This window comes from Ictidomys tridecemlineatus, chromosome 5, assembly GCF_052094955.1.
Source record: "Ictidomys tridecemlineatus isolate mIctTri1 chromosome 5, mIctTri1.hap1, whole genome shotgun sequence".
NCBI lineage: Eukaryota > Metazoa > Chordata > Mammalia > Rodentia > Sciuridae > Ictidomys > Ictidomys tridecemlineatus.
Window position 1 is genome coordinate 67,129,988 of NC_135481.1, and position 25,155 is coordinate 67,155,142.

The 25,155-nt window shown below is 39.4% G+C and overlaps 1 protein-coding gene and 1 pseudogene across 1 annotated transcript; both read left to right on the plus strand.

Moving 5' to 3' along the window:
- Positions 1 to 4,975: 4,975 nt before the first annotated feature.
- Positions 4,976 to 6,534, plus strand: Rps29 (ribosomal protein S29). Its single transcript, XM_005331743.5, has 3 exons — positions 4,976 to 5,123; positions 5,359 to 5,458; positions 6,426 to 6,534. The coding sequence occupies exons 1-3, from the start codon at positions 5,062 to 5,064 to the stop codon at positions 6,432 to 6,434; spliced, it is 171 nt and encodes a 56-aa protein (XP_005331800.1). The 5' UTR covers positions 4,976 to 5,061; the 3' UTR covers positions 6,435 to 6,534.
- A 4,060-nt stretch (positions 6,535 to 10,594) lies between these two features.
- On the plus strand, positions 10,595 to 10,990 carry LOC101977759 (small ribosomal subunit protein eS27-like pseudogene; annotated as a pseudogene).
- Positions 10,991 to 25,155: the final 14,165 nt, after the last annotated feature.

Below are 25,155 nucleotides of genomic sequence, written 5' to 3' on the forward strand. Positions count from 1 at the left end.
ACACAAAATCACATATATTAACAGAAATCTCAACCCTAAGTTTATCACTTGTCTTTTCTTCTGAGAGGCAAGTGTTGCCCATACCTTTTCTTTGAGGTTCACTCCTTTGTGTCCTGAAATAAATATTTGCTTGTGCCTCACCTTCTGTTGCATGCTGAAATTCTTTTCCAAAGTGACCATCAAAAACCTGCCTGGGCTAAGTTGAGGTCTCTTTCTCCTTTGGAGGGAACTCCTCAGAACCTGTCCAGTGATGGGAAATTATAACAACCTGATCTAGGCAGGATAACCCAGACCCTTCAGAAATAAAGTTTTGGATCATCCTCCAAGTTAAAGAACCATGACCCACTGATGAAGGCAAAGGGACTACAGAATGGGTGATAGACAAAAATACTAGTTACGATCATGTGACTCATTACAGAACAAAGTACTATAATTATTAAGAACTCCTTTGTCTGTATATATACATATATTAAGCAAATATCTTTGTTTTTATTCCTCTCATCACTTTACCATGTATCATAAGTTATACTGACTTTATACCAGTATTTAAGTATTGTTAATTTATATCATAGTATTTAAGTTATGGGATCCTCGGAGAAGATTAACATAACTCAAGGACTTTACTTCCTCTTCTGGAAAGGGGATTAATGCATTTTAAGTTGTATTAAGGATAATTATGTTAGGTAGAGCTACTATCTTGGTATTTTCCTTATTTGAGACTAAGTATGGTTTTAGGAGATGCATGTGAGTGTCAGGTCAACAAAGGGTGAACTTGTGATGTTTAGTTTTAGATGTCAGTTTGACTGGATTAAGGACTAACTAGAGCACTGTTAAGGCATTATTTCTGGACATTTCTGTGAAGGTATTTCTGAAAGAGATTGGCATGTGAGTTGTTGGGCTGAGTGGGGAAGATCTGGTCTTAATAATGGTAGGCATCATCTAATTAGCTGGGAGCCTGAACAGAACAAAAAAGGAGAGGAAGAGATTTTCTTTTTTTCCCTCCTGGGGCTGGAACACTTTTTTCTTCTTCCCATGGACATCTGAACTCCAGGATTTCCAGCAGTTGGACTTCAGGACTTACATCAGTGACTCCTTGGGTTCTCAGGCCTTCTTCCTCAGACTGAGAGTTGCACCATTAGCTTCCCTGGTTCTGAGGTCTTTGGACTTGACTGATATGTTACCAGAATCTTGATAATTGCGTAGGGCCTATTTAAGTCTCCAACTTAAATAGGCATAAGTCACAAGTTTCTTAGCCTCCATAATTATGTGAACCAATTCTCCTAATAAATTCCCTCTCATAAACCCATCTATATAATTTCTATATATCCTCCTGTTTTTGTCCCTCTGGAGAACCCTAATAAATTATGTGCATGTGTGTGTATGTACACGCATATATGTATATGTACACACATATATTTTTATTTATACATAAAGAAATAAGAATCTAGGATAGTGGTGAACAAAATAGCTTTGAAACAAATATGAAGGTCAAAGTTTTTTTTCTTTTCTTGCATATAAACTACAGAATTAGCAAGCTATTAAGAGAGTGGGCTTTGGACTCAAAGAAGTTCCCAGATAAAGATATAAGGCTGGCTTATAAACATAGGAAAACATTTTCTGCCTTATCAAAAATCAAATTGAAATAGTGCTTCACATTTCTAGGCTATGAGAAAGACAAATATGAGAAGTTTGTTAGTTCACACTACTGGGAGACTACAGGAAAACAGGCAGTGTATAGGTAGGAGTTTGATTTATTATAATTTCTATGGGGCAAGCTGCATATATATATGCATGCCTGTGTTCTTTGGCATCACTTCCAGAATTTTTACGTATAGACATAGTTTTTTCTATATATTTATATCTAGATATCTAGATAGTTACTTTATAAGACATGATTTTACATACATTCTTTGTAAGTCTTATTTATAGACACACTTTGTTATATATGTATCTGTATGTATATATCTTTCTTTGTGTATATGGACCTAAGTTAGAGTATGCAAAGAAATGTTCACCCAAGGAGGTTTGAATTCACCTTCATTCCTTCATTTTACTTATATTTCTCCATAATTTTTATGTCTTTCTGATGCTTTGTCTATTTGTTTGTGAGAAGCATTAGATATACCATGTAAATGAAAAGAAATACAATATATGCATGTAATTACAAGTAACACACACACACACACACACACACACACACACACACCTGGGGTCTTATACATGCTAGGTAACACTCTACCACTGAGGCACACCCCCAGTCATTCAGTGGAATATTTAAAACACATGGTTTCTTAGTTTGAAGGTAGAAATAGAGGCCCAGGGTTAAAAATATATCTAATGTATGTATGTTTTACTTAAAATAAATAGTTGATTAAAATATTAACATTTGCTGAAATGGATATAGATACAGAAATACTATTAAACATAAGACTTTTTCTTTCTTTTCCTTTTTTTTTTTGTTGAATTTAAATCAGGTGTGCTTTTACTTTACCACTGAGCCACATCCCCAGCCCTTTTTATTTTGAGGCAGGGTCTTGCTAATTACGTAGGGCCTATTTAAGTTACTGAGGCTGCACTCAGACTTAGGATTCTCCTGCTTCAGCCTCCTGAGTCACTAGGATTACAAGTCTGTGCCACTGTACCAGCCTGAAATTTAATTTTCATTGATATTTCATTTAACATAATTTCAAAGTAGGTATATGCTCTAAGATGAGCAAAAGAATGTATACCCCAACTTTTATCAAGAGATTTCTTTCACACTGTTCTGAGCAGGCATGGGGTTTCAGGTTCTCAGTGTTAACATCTAACACTTTCTTCCTTGATATCTTACAGACAGAAAGAAGAGAACATCATTATATAAGCATTGAAGTGTTGGAAGGTATCATTTAGCTCTTGTGTCACATTCTTGTTATCTGTATAGAGTTATAATGGTAATGACTAGTTTTTTCTCTATCAAGTTCAATGTCATTTTTGTTTTGGTTTGCTTTTTAGATAATGTCAGACTATATAAAAATGCTGCACTTCTTTCCCTTAATATACTGAAAATATGGAAATTTGGAAGTTTTTAATTCTTCATGAATCCAAATGACATGATTACTTAGTGATAGTAATTATTGGTGACATGACTACTTAGTGATAGTAATTATTCAACATATTGCTTCCAAGTTGGTGACCATCAGCAAACTGGCATTTGTAATTAAACTGATAGGCATAAATTTTCCAGAGTGGTAATTCCCATAATGCCACCCAAGGTTGTAGATCTATGGACAAAGACCAAGGTCTTCAAAGAGGAAGTTCCTTGGATCCTTAGACAGCTGATAAACACCCAGGCCTACTAAACCCTCCACCAGGACCTTAGTGGCCATGGATAGTATGCTACCTGCTTTCGTCATACTCAGGGATCCCACTAGCGGCAACCAGTGCTGTGTAGACAAAGCCAAAGTAAGACACCAGGGTCCTGGTGTCTCTCTGAATCCTTCTTTTCTCACTCTGTGCCTGTACCTTCTCCTGAGAGGTCGGTGCTTGGTGAATGAGGGTATGCAAGTCTGGAGGGTGAGCAATCAAAGTCTTACTGGAGATGTCTTGAATGCAGATTTATTCTACTTGTGTAACTGTATATCTGACATTGAGGCACAAAAATTGAAATTGGAAGAAGGGCTCTTCGAGGAAAATTGTTTTCAACACTAACTTTTCACAGAAATCATGCCATATCTTGTTTTTAATTCTGACACCTCTCTTTCTTTCATTATATAACATTGCTTAATGTAATAATTGGGTAGGGTTTGACTACCAAAATCTTAAAATAATGTACTTTAAAATTTTGTTTAAGTTCAAATAAAATAGTTCTTTGGTTAAAAGATATTTTGAATTGTTGCACCCCTGCTGCATGTTTTAGATCTAGTTAAGGTTTTTATTTCAGAGCCATGTAGAGGAGCCATGTAGAGTTTTAGGTTTATTTAGAGACATTATAAATGATCATGTGGAACCTAAGACATTTTTTGTCAGATTTGTCCTTATATTTTAAAATTTGGTTTTCACTACTGTTTTATTACAAAATTACCTTGTAAAAGCAACATATGCTGCATTTAACCTTTCACTTTAAATTCAGTCAAGTGCATTTAGAGATCAGATACATTATGGGCCATAAACTTGAATAATTTTTTCTGGAATGGTGTGGGTGTATTTCTTGGAGAAAGGTGTCAACGCCTCCTCCCCCACCAAAAAAAAAAAACCCCAAACCAAACACCAACCCAAAATTCAATAACTACCATCAAAATAACTAAAAATGTATTCAGTTTAGAACTGAAAGAAGCTCCTATCTTTGAATCCTAGTTAGTCGAGTTTAAGCTGTTTTAAAATTTCACGCCAGTAGGTGTCAGTGCTGAGTCGAGGTAAAAATTTTTATTTTAAATGGAAAATGGTAATAAAAGAAATGGAAAAGTTTCAATCAATAAAGTCAATAAAGACACTGTAACATAACTAGTTTCTTAGGGAAAATTTAAAAGAGACGGGGTCTCGCTATGTTGCCCAGGCTGGAGTGCAGTGGCTATTCACAGGCGCGATCCCACTACTGATCAGCACGGGAGTTTTGACCTGCTCCGTTTCCGACCTGGGCCGGTTCACCCCTCCTTAGGCAACCTGGTGGCCCCCCGCTCCCGGGAGGCCACCATATTGATGCCGAACTTAGTGCGGACACCCGATCGGCATAGCGCACTACAGCCCAGAACTCCTGGGCTCAAGCGATCCTCCTGCCTCAGCCTCCCGAGTAGCTGGGACTACAGGCACGCGCCACCGCGCCCGGCGATCAGAGGCGGCTCAAAAGGAGATTATAGAGTTTGAGCGGTGGTGACGTCATCAACCGCGCCCGCCGAGAATGTTTTAAGAGAAACTTTCGGCCAAACAGCATTGCCACACTGCGCACGCGTCACTTTCAACAATGCATTCTGGGTAAGCTGTGTCCTGCAAAAAAAAAAAAAAAAAAAAAAAAAAAAAAAAAAACCCTGAAGAGCGCATGCGTGGCTGAGCTCGCTCCTTTTGCCTCGTCGCACCCTTGAAAGCAAGATGGGTCACCAACAGCTCTATTGGAGCCACCCGCGAAAATTTGGCCAGGGTTCTCGCTCTTGGTAAGAAATAGGTTGTGGTTTGAGGGACGGGTTGCTTTGGATCAGCAGGCTGCTGATAAACCCCAGGTAGAGGAATCCGCGAGCAGCGCTTGGGATAGACCGACTCCGAGTTTCTGCCGACGCCATTATGTGCTGGCGATGCGGCCGCGCTGGTGGCGGGGCGGGTGGTGGCCCTCAGAGTGCGGAATCGTAACTTTTTTTTGACCTACAAAAAATGCTCTTTTTTCTTTTATAGCCGCGTGTGTTCAAACCGGCACGGTCTGATCCGGAAATACGGCCTCAACATGTGCCGGCAGTGTTTCCGTCAGTACGCGAAGGATATAGGCTTCATTAAGGTACGCGTCCCCGGACGCCGACTCCATGTTTCTGAGCCGAGAATGTGGTGGTAGTTCCTTAGTGAGATGAGCCCTAGGCTCTGTTCCTGCTTTAGGTAGGAGGGTTCCTGGTGGAGTTTGGTGCTTATCGGCCATATAAAGTACCCAGACGTTTTTTAATCGAATATGTGTGTTAATCCCCCCCAATGTTTTATATCTTTCTACGCTGGACTGACTGACCCGTAAGGTTGGAGGCCAGACAGACTTTGTAAGAGTGAGCAACTACTGAAGGTCTCTCATCTAATAGTTGTATGGCCTTGATCAAGTTAAACATAGATTCTGTGTTAGTATGTTTAGCGGATATAAGTTGTTAGTGTGAGATCTGTGGTGCAGCAGAGAAAAAAAATTATTTCTAAACTCAAGACTTACAGTGTTGACCAAATAGGTTATCACTCTATGCTTAGTGTTACAGTGTAGAAGTTCAGATAACTCAGTAGGACCACGTATGTCACCTGTGAAAATGAAGGGGGGGTTGGGGATGTAGCCCTGTGTTGAAAGTTACCCAGCATGCTCAAGGCACTGGGTTCCATACTGTAAAAAAAAAAAAAAAAGCGTGCTGAGTGAGAGAATGAACTAGCTCACCTACTTGCTCTGTGACCAAGTTTATCACCAAAATGAGCTGTATATTTACAGTAATAATCGTTCGGATCACTTTTTTTTGGTAGTGTTTTGTGTTGGAAAATATTTCTTTGAGGGAAGGAATGAGAATACTAGTACTAAAAACCACAGTCTTAAAATAGAGGCAAAGTGTATGGAATAGCTTGTAAATATTTGGTAAAGTGATTGCTTAGATTAAACAAGGTAGATCTTGGTAATTCATTCAGGTAGGCTGTATTTCCAGTTAAGTATTCTGTGATGAGCCATTTTTTTTGTATCAGGTTAAGATTTAAAGCATTTTAAAATAATTTTCTGTGTGCTTTCTTTTCAGTTGGACTAAGTGATCTTCCTTGAATGGATTACCCAAGACAGCCATCCAGTGAAGGAGAACATGCTCACTCTTTGTACATAAAATAAAAGTTCTAAAAAACTTCCAAAAATGTGTTTTAATGTGATTAGTATTGTTAATTGGGTGTAGAAATCTCTTCCAAAAATTTTTAAGGTGTATTATTTTTCATGAGTTGTGTGAAAGCATACTGAACTTGGTAAAAGTTTTTATTTATTTTTTTTATAAAGAGAGAGTGAGAGAGAGGGGGGGACAGAGAGAGAGAGAGAATTTTAACATTTATTTATTTTTTCTTAGTTCTCGGCGGACACAACATCTTTGTTGGTATGTGGTGCTGCTGAGGATCGAACCCGGGCCGCACGCATGCTAGGCGAGCGCGCTACCGCTTGAGCCACATCCCCAGCCCTTATTTTTATTTCTTGAAAAACATGTTTCATTGAGACAAATAGTCTCAAATAATTGACTTACTGCAGGGAGCTGGAAAGGAAAAACTGAAAAGTGATTTTTGGGAACGAAGGTCATAAAACCTGCATTTGCCACAGGTTTTAGTACTATTTTTAAGGTCATTTCATAGATGAAAGCTTGTTAAGTTATATATTTGTATGTTGAAAGGAGCAGTGAGTAATTTGTTAATGTGTGCAGATGCATGGTTGAAGAAAGGAGTAATCTTGGAGAATTTTAATGGGTGAGGTTGCCTGTTGTAATGATGTTGAAAGGCATTTACTGAGGACTAAAAGATGAAGGGTAGAGATTGTGAAGGTGAGGATTCTGGTAATGAAAGTAGGCTCTTACTGAAAGTTGTCTTTGGACTTAGCAAAAGTAATTGTGGGTACCTGGGATCAGATTTTTTAGAAATGGAAAGTCTTATCTACTTAATCTATACTTGAACAGGAGCCTATATATGGTCCCAGATGGCTTGCCTGCATCAGGGCTAGGCTAATAGCTTGTTAGGCATAAATTCACTGCATAGATCCTGTTGTGAAGAGAGTTCCCAGATGGGACCTTGTAAGAACAGTAAAGTGAGTTGGAGGTAAAACTTTGTCCTTGGGTATCAATGGTATCTTATATTTTAGGGCCTAAACCTCAAAAAGTCTAGGGAGCAAATATACATGAAAGAAATCTGCCTTGATCACTTGGAGGCTTCACAAGTGGGATGAAGAGGATTTAGCAAGGCTCTGAGGAAGCCAAGCAAGGAATCAACTTGGAGCAGTTACAAAAAGATGTTAGAAGGCACAATTGAGGGTGTAGGGAAGTTTTCTAATAATGCAATGAGCTGGGTGTATTGTGAGAGTAGATGAGAAGCTGTCAGCTGAACAAATGTAGGACAACTTGGGAGACACAACATTTAGTGGTGATTTAGGATGTGAGATGTGTTTTGTCGTCTCAGATCTGTTCTCTGATCCAGTGTGAAGGCCTTAAGTTGAGTAAATGTCAGGGTTATGCAGTGCCTTAGGAAACAAGTGGGAGGGAAACTAAAGTTTCCACTCTAGCCCTTTTGTGTATGTGTTTGTAGTAGGAGGGAAGCTGATGTGGATCGGTGGTCTGGCTTCTCTACTAGGGGTTGAATAATACCTGATAAAGATTCTCTTAATATTTGTCACGTTGGGAGGTTGAGGCAGGGAGATCCAGAGTTCAAAGCCAGCCTCGGCAACAGTGAGGCACTAATCAACTCTGAGACCTTTTTCTCTAAATACAAAATAGGCCTAGGGATGTGGCTCAGTGGTCCGTGGTACCCCTGAGTTCAATCTCCAGTATCAAAAAATATATGTCGTGCCAGATCTTACACTATGCTTTATATGTATTTCCTAGAGTATTTTTCAGTAGATATCATCCTTGTCACATATCTGAGGAAACTAGAGCTTAGAGATTTAGTAATTTCCCCAAGGTTTTCCAAAGACAAAACTGGACTAGAACTTTGGTCTGTCTGACAATAATGCTCATGCTTTTAACACCCACAGTATTATAAGGACTGTCTACCTTTTATAGCCAAACATTAGTTATTTGAGGACTGGAGCTTTGTTTTCATATTTATCACAAAAGTTTAATAAGTGTTGGTGGCAAAATACAATAGATGCTATTAAAAGAAGCCCAAATAACTATCAGAGCGGGAGCATAGACTATATACTCTTAGGTTTGGGACTTGACACTAGGTGGCTTCAGCAGTAGATGTGCATTAAAGCTCTATAGAGGCTGGGAAATCCAAGATCAAGCTGATGATTCTGTGGAGAGGGATATTTCTGAAAATGGTGCTTTCTTGCTATATCCTCACATGATAGGTGAATGCAAATGAGTTTTGGGGGGGCTTATAAAGCCATTAACTTTATAGGGGTGGGTGCTAATCACATCCCAAAGGCCTCATCTAAATCCATCCTTATGTAGGATTTCAACATGAATTGGGAAGGGCAGGGGGTCCAAGCATTTATGCTGTAGCAGCTCTTTTAATAAATTGTGAGATATAGTTCCTATTACAAATGAGGTGACTATGGCAGAAAAAATAAGTAATTTTACCAGGATTGCATTGTCAGGTTCATAGAGAAGCTGGGTGCTGTGGGACATGCCTGTAATCCCAGCAACAGAAGTCCAAAGCAGCAGGATCACAAGTTCAAGGCCAATCTTTAGTGAGCCGACTATCTTAAAAAAAAAAAAAGAAAAGAAAGAAAAAATGCTGGGGCTGGGGATGTGGCTCAAGCGGTAGCTCGCTCGCCTGGCATGCGTGCGGCCCGGGTTCGATCCTCAGCACCACATACCAACAAAGATGTGTCCGCCGAGAACTAAAAAAAATAAATATTAAAAATTCTCTCTCTCTCTCTCTCTAACTCTCTCTTTAAAAAAAAAAAAAAAAGAAAAAATGCTGGGGATGCAGCTCAGAGGTAAGGTGTCCCTGGATTAAATCCCGAGTGCCCCCTCCCCGCCCCCCCAAAAAAAACCCACACACATTAGGAGGTAGTATCTTGAAAACTTGTTACTAAACTACAAAATGTCTAGCAATAAGGGAAAGCATTAGTAAGTATTGGTAGTGTGCAAAATAGCATAGGGAAATAATTTTCGATAAAAAGAAAATTGTATATGTGGTATGATTTTACTATGATAAAAGTGCACAGAAAAAAGTGAAGAAAACACGAGTATGTTAGTAGCGATTGCCTTTGGGTGATAAAATTATAGGTGATGAGCTTTGAAGCACTGTCAGATTCTTGAGTGACTGCAGTAGAGAGTACCTGGAACAAATATTGCTAGTCAGGCTTTTTTTTCTCCCAGACCAGCTGATTGTGTTTTAGATTGCTCTGATAGTTCTTACTGTCACCATGATTTCCTTCTGCTGATTTCAGTTGCTACCCAATAATATTAATTCTATGTGATCCTGTACAAAACAAATTTGACCTCTTCTCTGCAAGAAAAAAGGTTACATATTTGGGCTGAGGACTCTTATGTTTTCCTAGAATCTTCAAGTTTCAGGATAATCATTCGTGATTATTTCACCTGTCTCTAAGACAGAAGAGATTAGTGTTCTCTTAATTTCATTCCGTCTAGCTCCTGATAGTACCTGATACAGCACCTTTTACAGGACAGCTAAGCAGTAAAGAATTGAATGAATGAATGAATGAATGACCCACCAGATTTGGTAATTCTTTGAATTTGTTTGGATATCATTGCTTCACTTTTTGTGAATCCTCTTTTACCATTACAGAAAGACCAGTGACATTGGCCTTCAGACAACAGCTGACAGGATGGCTGATATCCCAACAGTTTTGAAGCAGTCAGCTTTGTGTAACTGCTGCTAAAACATAGTTCTTGCTGAAAACTATTTTTAATAGTAATTGGTGCCTTAGGGATATGACTTTGGAGTAGGCAGAACAAAGTTGTTCTAGTATGATTAAGAAGGGTACAGCAATGTTTGATTTTCTTCAATATACAAAAATTGAAAAAAAAAAAGGAAGACTGAATTTTTTTCTTAGAGTTAACCCAGGGTTAATCTAGAATATAAAAGGTTTAGTTTGCTGGTAAACTCTGTGTGTGTGTGTGTGTGTGTGTGTGTAGGAATCAAAGCTATTTTGAGGCCAAAAGATTATTGTTTGTGCTAGTTCCAGGTGTCCTGTGTTTTAGAGTTTTAAAAGTAAATCAGAAGTGACAAACTTAATCTAGATGCGTAAATTATCATTCACTGTCTTGAACTTAAAAGTCATTTGGTTAGAAAATATATTTAAAAAGCTAGAGCCTTTCCAGCGGTGACAACCTCCCCATGAGAACATGCCTCTCGCAAAGGATCTCCTTCATTCCTCTCTGGAAGAGGAGAAGCGGAAACACAAGAAGAAGCGCTTGATGCAGAGCCCCCAACTCCTATTTCATGGATGTGAAATGCCCAAGATGCTATAAAATCACCACAGTTTTTAGCCATGCACAAACAGTAGTTTTGTGTGTTGGCTGCTCCACTGTCCTCTGCCAGCCTTCGGGAGGAAAAGGAAGGCTTATAGAAAGATGTTCCTTCAGGAGGAAACAGCAGTAAAAGCAGCCTAAATCAAGATGAGTGGGAAAACATCCCAATAAACACATTTTGGATATAAATAAATAAATACAAAGCTATAACTGGTTTTGTTTATTGAAAATCCTTTTGTTAAATTCAGCCTATTATGTATGTCAGTAGTGACCAGTCCTTTGATTCCAGACTGTACCTTTTGACTGCCTTAAACCAGTGTTGGATTCCCTGACAGATGTGTTGAAGGCCTGAGAACCATAATGCTCACCTACACTATTGTTTCTGTTAGGCTCCTTAGCTCCTGGACAGCCCCCTAACTGCTTACAAAGGCATCCCTGCTTGCCTATATAGTTTGAAAACTACTGATCTTAGGACATGGACTCAAAGTCTCTGGCTCTGGAAGCGGAGTGAGTGGATCTTAAGTGGACCCTATCCCAGGAGTCTAAAGGACACATTTCAGGAAGCTGTGCTCTTGGCTAAAATGATGAACATTTACTTCACCTTTGTACATACACCATCTGGTTATGTACCTTCCAGGATTCCTATTCTTTCTGCAGAACCTCCTATTTCTGTATGGGTAACTTCTCCTGACCTAGTTTTTTTCTCTTTTTTTTTTGGTCCTGGGGATTGAACTTAGGGACACTCAATCACTGAGGCATATCCCCAGCCCTATTTTGTATTTTATTTAGAGACAGGGTTTCCACTAGTTGCCTAGCACCTCGCCATTGCTGAGGCTGGCTTTGAACTCAAAGATTCTCCTGCTTCAGTTTCCCAACTGACCAGTGTTTTTGATGTTCTTGGTCAACTTAGACCTAGTATGCTGCAACTAAGGCTTATTGAAAAACATTTACTAATTTAGATAAGTCTGAAATACATAACATTAATAAACAGGAAAAGGAGTAAATTTCCATTGAAAGAGACTGTATGGAGTTGCTGAGGTCTGGAAGAAAGGGAGGAGTGTATAGAAGAATCTGGGAAAATGGGGGTCGAATGAGAATGGTGTTCCAAGAAAAATTGTACCTTCTTTTTGTTTTATATATACTTTTTAGTTGTAGATGGACACAATACCTTTATTTAAAAAAATATTTTGTTTAGTTGAAATGGATACAATACCTTTATTTTGTTTATTTATTTGTATGTGGTGCTGAGGATTGAACCCATTGCCTCACACGTGAGAGGCAGGCACTCTACCACTGAGCCACAGCCCCAGCTCCTACCTTTATTTTTATGTGATGCTGATGATTGAACCCAATTCAGTGCCTTGTATGTGCCAGGCAAGTGCTCTACCACTAAGCCACACCCCAGCCCCAAATTGAACCATCTTTCTGCTTGTAAATTATAATGGTTCTGTCGCCAGGAATGCAGGATCCCAATGATCTCTGAACATGTCTTAACGCAGGCCCGTAGTCAGGAACTAACTTTGTAACTTCTTATTTTATATAATCTGGATTCAGAAGGAGAGCACCAAAAGTACATACGTGATTTTAGCTGTTGCAGCAGTGAGAGAAAAGAAGAGGAAGACTTAGTTTAATAACATTGTAAGAATGGAAGTACAAGTAACGTGATGCATACTGTGTTACCCAATAGTAATTATGGAGATTATGTAAACAGCTCCCCTGAGTAGACGAGCTAAGACCCCACTGCCAGACATGAAGCTTTAACAGCAAGCACTAGAAAAATCAATAAGCTTTAACCCAGGGAACCAAAGATATGTGGGTTACTAAAATCCTTAAAGTTGACCATAAAAAATAGTATCTCATTATATTAATGGTAAAGAAGCTTTGTATTTTGTTTCCTAAATAATAACAAGATGGCAAATTAAAGGAGTAGTTGACAGACTGATAAACATTCATGGCAGCACAGACAAAAGAATAGAATAAAAGAAATGGAATCCATTTCTTGGCAATCTAGTTAGCTGAATTTCATAGACCGAGTCTGGTTCATCTTGTGTTCACGTTTCACATACCCACAAATCCCAGTGCATGGTGACACTTGTGCTTCTGTTCTTCCTTTGATGGTAATTAACTCTTATTAACATTCATGAAGATTAAGTGTGGATATCTAGTGTTGGTGATGTATTCAGTCAACCACAAAAGGATAAGGTTTGGAAAAACAGATTCATTTTTAGAACTGCAGCCAAAAGGTAGAGCTGGTGCACTCCAGCAGGCTGACAGGCTTGAGATATGCATGGAGTGTTTCACCCAGGGCACAAGGGATACAGAACCCATTTTGGATTTTACCCTAATAGGACTTTGTCTTAGGCCAGTTCTGTCAAATATCTTAGTTTCTGAAATTCTGAATGGTCCTTGCCTAGGGTGGTTCCGTTAGTGTTCAGTCAGGACTCCGGGAGAAAACATCTTTTATATCATGGACTGAAAGTGAAGCATCCTTCTTTTTTAGGCATTGCTGTTTTTCAGCTTTCACATTCCTCTGTCTTCTTGCCTTCTGTTGTCAGGGCAGAGGCATGCAGAGGCATTCACAGCCCTTGGAAAAACCACTGCTATTGTATATCTGAATTGTTATCTTTTGGATACTGCATTTGAAAGATGTCTTCAGATCTGAAATTTTATAACCCTAGGATTTTATATTTAGTTTTTATAGAATAGTTTGATATACATCATCTCCATTGATCTTCACAACAGCTTTGCCAGACAATCAGATCAATGATTGTTGTACATGTTTTATGGATCATAAAACTGAGAATTGTAGGGATTAAGAGTGACTTAGTCAAAGACACACAAACACAACTGATAAGTTGTGGAGCCATAATTTGATTGACTTCAAGGCTAAGGATTTCTCTTGCATACTGGGTTGTTGATGCTACTTACCCTATTTTGGGGGGAGGGTATTTTTTGTGTTTTCTTTTGGTAATCTCTTTAAACACAGTTTCCCTTAAAGTTTTCTATGTGGTCTGGAGCCCTCATCATCTTATTCCTGAGTCTTACAGCTTCTTTATTACCAAGGGAGCAAAATGTGGTAAAAGTGACTGCTTCTCAATTGGACCTTCATTATCAGTTTTCTAAATATACTTGGTCCTTGTTAATGATTTTAATTTATTCCTAAAAACACTACCAATAAGTTAAAAGATGTTAAATGAAAAAAGTTTTATTAATTCTATTAGAAAAAATGATGTGCTCCAACTCATCACAAAGTACTGAAGTAATTTTCAGAAACCGGAAACTATATCAATTAAACAGTGGAAAAAAAGCTTCTAAAAATAATGTGCAATAATTTGAAAGTATTCTGAAACCAACCGGCGTACTGAAATTCATGTCTTGCACTTCTAGAGTTAGCACAGACCCCACAGGTTAAGTTAAAGGGCAAGGTCTACAGGGAGGCTACCATCCTTGAGTAGTTTGGGAACCTCCAGTCCACCTGCAGTGTTCAACAACTAGCTACAAAACCCTAATGGTTTCCACAAATCCTCTCAGGTTTCACAATTTGTCAGAACAACTCAGTTTTTCCTGGGAAAACACTCTATTTATAGTTATAGTTTTATTATAAAGGATACAAATTAGCTGGGCACAGTGGTGCATGCCTATAATCCCAGTGGTTTGGGAGGCTGAGGCAGGAGGATTGTGAGTTCAAACACAGCTTCAGCAACTTAGCAAGACCCTAAGCAACTCAAGTGAGACCCTGTCTCTAATAAAATATAAAGAGGGCTGGAGATGTGTCTCAGTGGTTAAGTGCCCCTAGGTTCATTCCCTGGTACCAAAATAAATAAATAAATAAATAAATAAATAAATAAATATTTTTTAAAAAGATATAAATCAGGACAGCCAAAAGAAGAGACATACAAGGTGAGGTCTGACAGGGTCCCACACACAAAGCTTCCATATCCTCTCTTCATGGGTTCAGAGTGTATCATTCTTCCAACACATTGATATGTTTGTCCACCCAGAAGCTCCAACCTTCTTCAGTGTCTATAGAGTTTTTATCGGGGCCTCACTATGCAGGTATGATTGAATCATTGATCAAGTAATGGAACTGAAACCCACCTGTGTACCAATTTCCCCACTCTGGAGGTCAGTTTGCCTCAAAGGTCCAACCCTCTAATTATATGGTTGGTATTTCTGGTTAATGACACTCATCCTGAATCATCATGTTCGCATAAACTCAGATATGATCCAAGGGGCTCCTGAATAACAAAGACACTTCTATAATTCAGAAAAATCCAAGAATTTTGTCTTTCTCCTAGGAACCAATAACAAAGACCAGTCAAATTCTTTTTTTCCCTAATATTTTTTAGTTGTAGATGGACACAATATTTATTTAATTTATTATTTTTTTAATGTGGTGCTGAGGATTGAATCCAGTGCCTCACACAAGCTAGGCAAGAGCTCTATCACTGAGTTATAACCCCAGTCCCTCAAATTCTTTATTAGATAACAAAGCATATGAAAACATTGTAAAATTATATTCTTATAATTTATGCATGTGTGAATATGTAACAACAAATCCCACAACTATGTACAACTATAATGCATCAATAAAAACATGGAAAAAAGCAAACATTGTATGCACTATGTAACACAATAAACACAAGTTTATTGGAGTGTCCCTTGGTAGAAGAGAGGTCTGAGGGGTTTTCTTTGGAAGGTATTTTTTTTCTGCATCATTTTTTTTTCAGCTTTTTCAAGGCTTATTATTGTTTTGCACTTAAAGTTCTCTTAAAAATAAACTTGTGCCGGGCATGGTGGTGCGTGACTCTCAGTGGCTCAAGAGGTTGAGGCAGGAGGATCACTAGTTCAAAGCCAGCCTCAGCAATTTAGTGAGGCCCTAAGCAATTCAGCAAGACCCTGTCTCTAAATAAAATATAAAAGGACTGGTGATATGGCTCAGTGGTTAAGCATCCCTGGGTTCAATCCTTGGTACCTATCTACCTAACTAATTAAGTAAATAAAATAAAGTTGCAGTTCAGAAAAATATCTTTAGGGCATAATAAATGCTAAATTAGTGGAAATAGCACTCACACCCTGACTCAGGTGTCTCAAGATGTTTCTCTCTACTCACTTGGGGTATATATACTCAAACCAAGATGTTTTGGGTTCATCCAAACTTTGATCAAAATACATGTTTGTTCCATAAGAAAGTCTTGCTTTGCTATATTTGTTGGTATGTCTTTGCCTGAAGTTATATTGTTGAAAGATCAGTGCTCACAGTGTATTTATTTAGAGTGTTTAGAATAAAAGAAAAAGTTATTGTGTTTTTTTGTTGGGGGTTCCTAAGACTATCACCCTCAGGCTCAGTGATTCACTTACAAGGTTTCACAGGTCTCAGAAAAGCTGTTATTATCATGGTTTAGTTTAGTACAGTGTAGAGGTAAACAGAAAACTTCCCAATCTCAAGTTTCACTGGAATTAACTGACAACAGATTAAATAAGAGACAAGACACACAAATTTATTAATGTGCACAGGAGAGAATCACATAAGTGTTATTGCTCAATAACCCAATGAAATCCAGTTGCTAATGATAAAAGAAACATTCTGAGATGTCTTAAATTTAATTATAAAGGCCAGAGGGTGAAGGGAAGAAGAGATAAGGGAATTTCATCAGTTAACAGTTGCAGATGGAACCAACAAAAAGACTCCTTGTTTTGATGTGAGATTTTGCTATGTTGCCCAGGCTGGCCTTGAACTCCTGAGCTGAAGTGATCCTCCTGTCTCAGGCTCCCGAGTAGCTGGGGCTATGGATGTGTGCCACCATGTTCAGCTTCAAAAAGACACTCACATTCCTGAATGTATGTTGAAACCTTGACTTCAATCAAACTCTTATGGCTCACCACCAGGCCCACCTACCCTCTTATTCATAAGCTTTCTGATCGTTAACCCCAACCAATCCCGAAGCAACAGTCACTTCTCCGTATGAACTACCCTTCTATTCCAAAGCTTTCCCTGCTTATCTATAGCAAGTGTAGGTTCAGGGTAAACAATTTATACTTTCCTTCCCTAAACTTCATAAGAATACTCTCAGCTCTAGGTCTGGAAGTCACTTTCCAACTGTTACCTAGCCCTGCTGCTAGCATTTCTGGAATCCTGTCTTAGGACCTGGTCTCTTTTAATTTTTTTTTTTTTTTTTGCTAGCATCTGCAATGGCTCAATAAACTCCTTTATTTCAGTGCTTCCTTAGTGAAAGGACACTCTCAGAGTCCATGCAAAATCCAAAGACCATGCCACACACCAGAATCTCACACAAGAGATTTATTGTTAGTAGTAACACCAGGCAAACCAACAAGGCTGACCATCAGTGGACAGTAGCAGTGTGTGGGCACTCAGAGCAGCTTTACAGCCCACAAGAGGAATTTCATAAGCTGTTTAGGAGTTGTGTCATAAACTGGGATGGGGTTGATTGTAAGCTGCTTAGGAGTTTAAGCTGGGGTGGGGTTGATTGTTTAGCAGGCACACGTTCTTACAGGAAGTTAAGCAGCATTGCTTCAGAATCAAAATTTTGGAGCCTCTAGATAAAATGGCTCCCAACCTAATATGGCGAATCTGACGTCAGTATTGATCTGATGCTAATATTCATCTGATGCCAATACTTAGTCTCAAAAATTTTGGTTTAACATTTATATGTCCTTTTTCATAGGGGAGAGGGAAATGGAGAATGTGACTTTTTTTTTTTTTTTTTTCCTGGTACTGGGGATTGAACTCAGAGGCATTCTATCACTGAGCTACATTCCCAGCCCTTTTTATTTTTGATTTTGAGTCAGGATCTTACTAAGGTGCTCAGGCTGGCCTTGAACTTGTGATCCTTTTGCTCCATTCTCCGAAGTTGCTGGGATTATGACCACTGTACCTGGCTGCATGTGACCATTTTGAATGATCATAATTTCATTTATAGGAGAATGAATGGACCTATAGACAGAAATTATCTTGTGAAATGATTCTCCTCAGATATGAATGAATCCAAGGGATACATGTTATAACAGTTATCCAAGTGTGATCACATTCTTCCGGTATTTCTTTCTTGATAGATAATGAGACTTCAGGGAGGAGACCAAAAATTTCTATTGGCAAAGATTCTTTACTTGACTGAAATTTAGTCAGTCTCCTGAACCTTCTCCTAGGCCTATCTGTGTACTTCCTTATAAAAGTGCTTTTAGGAAGCACTCTGTTAAGTCAATTTAGCAAGAGCCCATTCTCATTATCTGATCACCTTCAATGTCTAATCCTCCACTGTCCCCCTGATCACCCTGGCCTGTCTTCAGCAAGAAGTTACCCAGACTCCCTCTTGCCCTTAATATTTTCTCTTAGTGATTTTCTACCCCGAACCCCACCCTGCTCCTTGGCTATAAATTCCCATTTGCACTTGCTGTGTTTGAGGTTGAGCCCCATCTCTCTCCTTCATGCAAAATCCCATTGTAGTGGCCCTTTATGCTTATCTCAGTGGTCCTGAATGAAGTATGCCTTACCTAGGCTCTAACAGTATCTTTGGGTGGAGGCTCTGCCAATTACTGCTGTGGGACATACACAGACGATTAGAAAAAGTTTTCTCTTTTCAACTCGATTCATAAGATTGCATCAAATGACAGAGGTGGTTGCACAGTATTTTTTCTGTTGGCCTTTCATATTAACCTCACTCAAAATCTGCACTCCAGATTCTTGAAAAGAAAGAATGCTATATAGTTAACCTTTATTTAATAAGAAGACACCTCAACTGGTGCAGAGAGGTCTCTTACAACATTATAGATTGACCTTTCAAATAAGGACTGCTTCCTGTTATGGAGGAGCCACTGTGTTTCCTGTTGTTCAAGTGTGTGTGTGTGTGTGTGTGTGTGTTTAGCATTACTGAACATTTGTTAAATGTCCAAAAAAAAAGATCCATTTTAAATCAAAGCAGTGCTTCATCCTAATATGCCCCAGGAGAATCTCCAAACAGCTATATAGGCTTACGAAGCTAGATGGCAGAGTAATCACATACTTAAAAGGCATCATATGCAGTTGTAGAGAAGCTTTTCTTCAGTTTTTAAAAATGAAATTCCTTATTTGTAAAAAATAAAAAAATGGATTTGATTTCTGAATTTAAAATAAATGGTAAGATATTTGTTAAAAAATGAAATCCCTTGGGGCTGGGTTGTAGCTCAGTGGCAAAGCACTTGCCTAGCATATGTGAGGCACTGGGTTTGATTCTCAGCACCACGTATAAAGAAATAAAATAAAGGTCCATCAACAACTTAAAAAAAAAAAAGAAAGAAAAAGAAATTACTGCCTGAGTGGTAGAAATGAGGTAATTTAATGTAATGATTTAAGAGAAACAATTTTTAAGGTTTAAAAAAATCAGGAACATTTCCCTTATGTTAGAGTTTTGTTAATTATAACCAACTTCATGCATTAGGCTTCTTAGAGTGGTGAGCTGTACTAGGAATGTGGACTTGGCAGCAGCCTTGGTAAAGAGTCTCTTTTAAGCCCTGTACTGACCAGCCTGGTACCTGAGTATCTATTCATAATATTTCTTTCTCTTCCTCATGCTTTCATCTGTTAAGTGTGCATCAACTCCTTTACATTACATGATAAGTGACAAATGCAGATGACTTGAAAGCAACTAAGATATTTGATTAAAAAGTTCCACAACTGTGAGAATATGAAATAGGATAATAGGTATCTAAAAATTTGGAGTCAGACTATCAAGCTTCAAAATCTCCGTCCTGTGATCTTGGCCAACTTTTATAACTTCTTTGAGCCTTGCTTTTCTTATGGATAAAAATGAGCGTTAGAATAGTACCATGTCATAGGGTTGCTATTGTTACTGTGAGAATGGACCACTGTGGTACTGTGATATTATAAGAAATATAAATAGTTTATGCCCCCAGTTCTTAAGACTCTTGGAATCTCTTAAGTGATGTGTTTTATAAGCTAATGAGATGACTGGTGACTGGGAGCTCCTGAATAGTCTCAGGATGGAAAGCCAGTTACTGCAATGAGAGAGTTGGGACATTCCACCCCATTTCTCATCCTCCAGGAGAGGAGGGAAACTGAAGTCCATCGATGATCAATGGCCAATGAGTTATTCAACCATACTTACGTAAGGAAGCCTCTATTTAGAACCTCAAAGGACTGGGTTCCAAGAGCTTCCAGACAGCTGAACACATGGAGGTGCCCAGATGTCGGTTGTGCTAAGAGAGGACATGAAATCTCCCCTTTTCTTACCCTATATGTTGCCCCATGAATCTCCTACATCTGGCTGTTCATCACACATCTGGTGTCAGAAGTATTGTGCTGAGTAAAGTGTTTAGTCAAGTGTATAGTAAAGTGTTTCCCTGAGTTCTGTGAGCTACTCTAGCACATTTATTGAACTTGAAAAGGGGGTTGTGGACACACCAATTTTCAGCCTGTCAGAAGTACAGAGCACAACCTGGGGCTTGCCACTAGCATCTCAAGTGAGGGGAGTCTTGTGGGGTTTGGGGTTGAGTCCTGCCCTTACCCTATGGGACCTGACACCCTCTCTTAGTAGATAGAGTCAGAATTGAATTAAGTTCTAGGATGCTCAGTTGGTATCTGCTTGGTGTGTGAAATCCTCACACATCTGGTGTCAGAAGTATTGTGCTGAGTGTGTGAGATTAAGAAAAACACTTTATCTCTATGAACCTGTATCTCTATGAACCAGTTTCTGTGCATAGCCGTTTGTACCTGTTAGTCACTATCACTAACATCTTTTATGTTTGTAGTTTTGCACTTAAATATACACACAAATTCTCCACACATTCTGATGGGTAGACGTTATTGTCTACTTATGATGGAGACTGGGCTAGAAGGATCATCCATTTGAAGTGGAGAGCTGGGAATAGAGTCAGACCCAACTCTATGTTTAGGGCTTTTCCCAGTTACCATGCTACTTCCCCCAAATAAAAGCAACTTCAAATGAGGCGGTTTAGGATCTTTTTGAAATGCCAGTAATTCTAAACACTCCTTATTATGGTTTGGTTAGTGTCCCCCAAAGGCCCAGGTGTTGAAGGCTTAGACCCCAGTCTATAGAATTATTAAGATATAGTGAAATTTTTAAGAGTTAGACTCTCTGGGAGGTTTTAGGTCAGTAAGGATATTTCCTCGAAGAGGACTGCGGGATACTGATCTCTTTTTCTCTTTGCTCCCTGGCTGCCATGAGGTGAGCAGCTTCCTCTACCTCTTACTCCCCATCATGATAGGCTGCCTTACCATAGGTCCAAAAGCAATAGGTTCACCTGCCCATGCACTGAAACCTACAAAATTATGAGCAAAAGTAAACCTTTTCTATATTTTAGCTTGATTATCTCAGTTTTTTTGTTATAGTCATAGAAAGCTAACATACTCCTAGGTCAAATATCTTAAAAGCTAGGCAGGATAGGAAAAATTGTCCACTGTGAAGCCACACAGAGAGCTGGGGATCTGGAGGCATATCTAGAGTTTAGGAACACCGTCTGCATTCCCCTGAGAGGCTGCACAGAGGATGACTAGGAAGAAAGAGGCATTTGCCTGCAGTCCCAGGGCATGGTGAGCCTGCAGTGAGGTCCTTGAAGCTAGATGTCTTTTTTGTATTCCATGTCTTAGTGCTCTGCATGATGTGTTCCTAATAAGTATTTACTGACATGTATGTATTAACACCCTAGGAAGGAATTTCTTTCTTTTATAACTGTGTTGAGGTAAAAAAAAAATTACTAATGTGAGAATATGTATGGACATTCCACTCTCCATGCTGGAGCTCATCAAAAGAATTCTGCAAGGGACAGCTCAGGCCCTCCATCCCCCTCTCCAGTAGGAGGTGTCCCTGTGTGTGAGAGTATCACAGTCATAAATTAGGACCCTGCATTAGACTGCTCAGGCTGTTATTATAGAATACCCTAAAAGGTGGCCTAACCAACAGGAATTTATCTTCTCACTGTTCTGGAAGCTACAAGTCCAAGATCAATGTGCCAGCTGGGTTGGTTTCTGATGAGGCCTCCCTTCCTGACTTGTAGCTGGCCGACTTCTCTCTGTGTCCTCATGTGGCTGTTCCTCTGGGTACCTTCTTCTTCTTATAGACACCAGTCCTATTGGATCACCTATCTACCCTTGTGGCCATATTGCACCTTATTTACTTCTTTAAAGGTCTTGTCTCTAAATACAGTCAGGCTGGCTGCTGGGGATTTAATATACAGATTTGAGGGCAAGTGGAAGGGGATAAAGGATGTTTGGTGGTGCACTATTCAGTGTAACAATCCCCTTCATTATTAGCTGAGAAGCATGGAGGAAGTCTCTTAAAATGATCTTTATGGGCTGGGATTGTGGCTCAGCGGTAGAGCGCCTGCTTAGCATGGCTCGGACCCGGGTTAGATCCTCAGCACCACATAAAAATAAAGGCATTGTGTTGTGTCCATCTACACCTAAAAAATAAATATTAAAAAAGAAAAAAAAAGATCTTTACTATTAACCACTGTACTCTGTGGCACAGCTCCAGGGCTGGATCACGTGGGTATATAATCTTTGTAGAATCCCAGGGATTCATAGAGGCAGAGCTGCCTATAAACACACCAGGATAGCCGGAAGAAGCTATCCTGGAATGCAAATTCTCTTTGGCTTTGAAATGGAAAGCTGGTTGATTCATATTGCCTCATTCCTCACTGGACTTTTTGATTTCTTCCCATCCAAATAAAACTCAAGCAGGATTACTTAGCACGGTTTGTCAGCTGTTCAATCTATGAATTCCATTCCATGTTAAGCTTCAATCTCTATTTGCAGAGGAAAAGCCTTTTCAGAAATCAGCTAACTGGTGAGGGAAGATTTCTTTGGGTAGGCACCCTCAAAATCATCCTAGGCCTCCTTTTAATATTGACCTTGGCCTTGAGAATAGCCTTGATTTAGTGTCTTTGGAGGGGGCCAAGAAGTGAGGCTGAGGGATGTCTCTTCTTTGGTGGGCACTCACGTTTGTGAGGTATGTTGGAAGTCCATTTCTGTATGCTAGGAATCCTGTTCATGCGCAGATTACATGGTGGATTCTCTCTCCTGGCTCTCCCTCTTTGATGCTTAATGTTGGCCCTCTTTTTCAACTTGACGGTCTTAGTTTATTTTCTGTGCTATAATGGAATAATCTAGGCTGGTAATTTATTAAAAATAAAGATTTTTAAATTGTTATCATCATCATCATCATCATCATCATCATCACCATCATCATTTATGGCACTAGAGATGGGATCCAGGGATGCTCTACCACTAAACTATATTACCAGCCCTTTTATTTTTTATTTTGAGATAGGTCTCTGGCCTTGAATTGGTGATCCTCCTGTTTCAGCCTTCCAAGTAGCTGGGATTACAGGTGTGTACCACCATACCTGGCAAAAATCCAGGTTTATTCAGCTCTCAATTCTGTAGGCTGGGAAGTTCAAGGTTGAGGACCTGCATCCAGTGAGGAACTTCTTACTGGTAAGAAGTCTGTAGAGGACCAAGATGGCTTAGGGCATCACATGGAGAGAGGCCACATTCCAGAGACAGAGAAAATATGGCTTTTATAACAGACCTACTTGTGAGAGAACCCATAATCTATCTAACCATTAATACACAATTAAGTTCTCATGACCCAATTACTTCCTAAAAGTCCCACTTCCAAATACCATTAAAAAATGACTTTTTGGATTAAGTTTCTAACACACGAATTGTGGGAGACAAACCTTCAAACTATAGCACTAACCTTACTCTACCTTTCTGTATTTTAAAGATCAAGACTCTCAGGTGCTCATTTGGCAATTTCCAACCAGTTGATCTTACCTTAATTGGAATTTAGTGATATTCATCTAGAATCATCTCCTCACAAAGCCTATATCTCTTATGTTATTTCCATTTCTGATAGATTTATTGACAAAGCAGTGTTGGAATTATATCCTCCACATTAATGGGAACATCTGGAAAATACAAAGAAAGCTACAAGGAAAGCCTGGCTTTCTGTTGGACCCCCAAAATGGCATATTTCTCTTTTCACTGTTGTTCATACATACTAACATTGTTTTAAAATTCAATACTCAAACTTTACTGCACCTAGAGGTAGGTTTGTTTGGTAAAATACTTATACAAATAGTAATGAAAAACAAACCACCCCAGGAAAGGAAGCTAGCTTGGACTGAATCACACTACATATAGAAAGGTAATGAACAGAGGCCCAGCGGAGTAGTGCACACCTGTAATCCCAGCAGCTTGGGAGGCTGGGACAGGAGGATCATGGGTTCAAAGCCAGCCTTTGCAAAATCGAGGCACTGAGCAACTCGGTGAGACCCTGTCTCTAAAATAATAATAATAATAAAAAAGTAAATAAAAAATAGGACTGGTGGTGTGGCTCAGTGTTTGAGTGTCCCTGAGTTCCATTCCCAGTACCACCCCCACCTCCCAAAAAAAGAAAGGTAATGAACAGAGGAAGAAAAATGTACTATCTTCTAAATGAGTGGCAGAGGCAAAGGCTTTGAGGGTTACAATGAGGCAGGAAGACCTTCCTGTAGGCTGTGGTAGCATGAATGATTTTGGGGAGGAGACAGGCCCTGATGGGGCCTATCAGCAAAAGGAGGTGAGGAAGGGGTCCAAGCAATTCTAGAAGAAGAAGGGGATGTGGGGGCAGGAGCCTAGGATAGCTTGAGAGAGGGACGGAAACCCTGTGAACAGTACTGATGGCTTACTAGTTGACAATTTTGGAGTCCTTTTCTGTGCCTGGTACATTTTGACACACTTTACTTATGTTATTCTTTCTAATGCTTATCCGTGACCTTGGGAAGTAGTTGACATTATATTCATGGCACAACTGAAGCTCAGAAAGGCCAGGTCACTTTCCTAGGGTATCCCAATCAGTTTTGAAACCCATGTACTCAATCACCAACTATTTCCTGTGGATGAGGTATGTAGGCCAGGCTGGCAGGAGGTAAGATTCTCTTGGCACTTAGAACACTGGGCAACTTGGGGGCCTTAGGAGAGTGAGAAGGTGTTGGTCATCATTTAAGTTTCCCTGGCTTTCAGGCAGTCCAGGACTGCACTGACCCTGATAATTGAGGGCTGACATTTAGGCTTGTGACACGATGAAGAATGAGTGCTCACTTGCCAAGTATCTTTTTCTCTGGAAAATAAAACCAGAGTAACTCCACTGTGGTTTCCTCAAGGAGAGGGTAGAAGGATTTTTAACCACCGGGAAATGTTTCCCAGGTAAAGGAAAGCAGGGAGGGGGTGGAAGGGTAGTCTGAGAGTAGCCTCAGAGAAGGCAGAAATAATAAAGTGCACCATAGGAGAGGAAGGGAGGAGGACGTGGTTAGAAGTGAAACC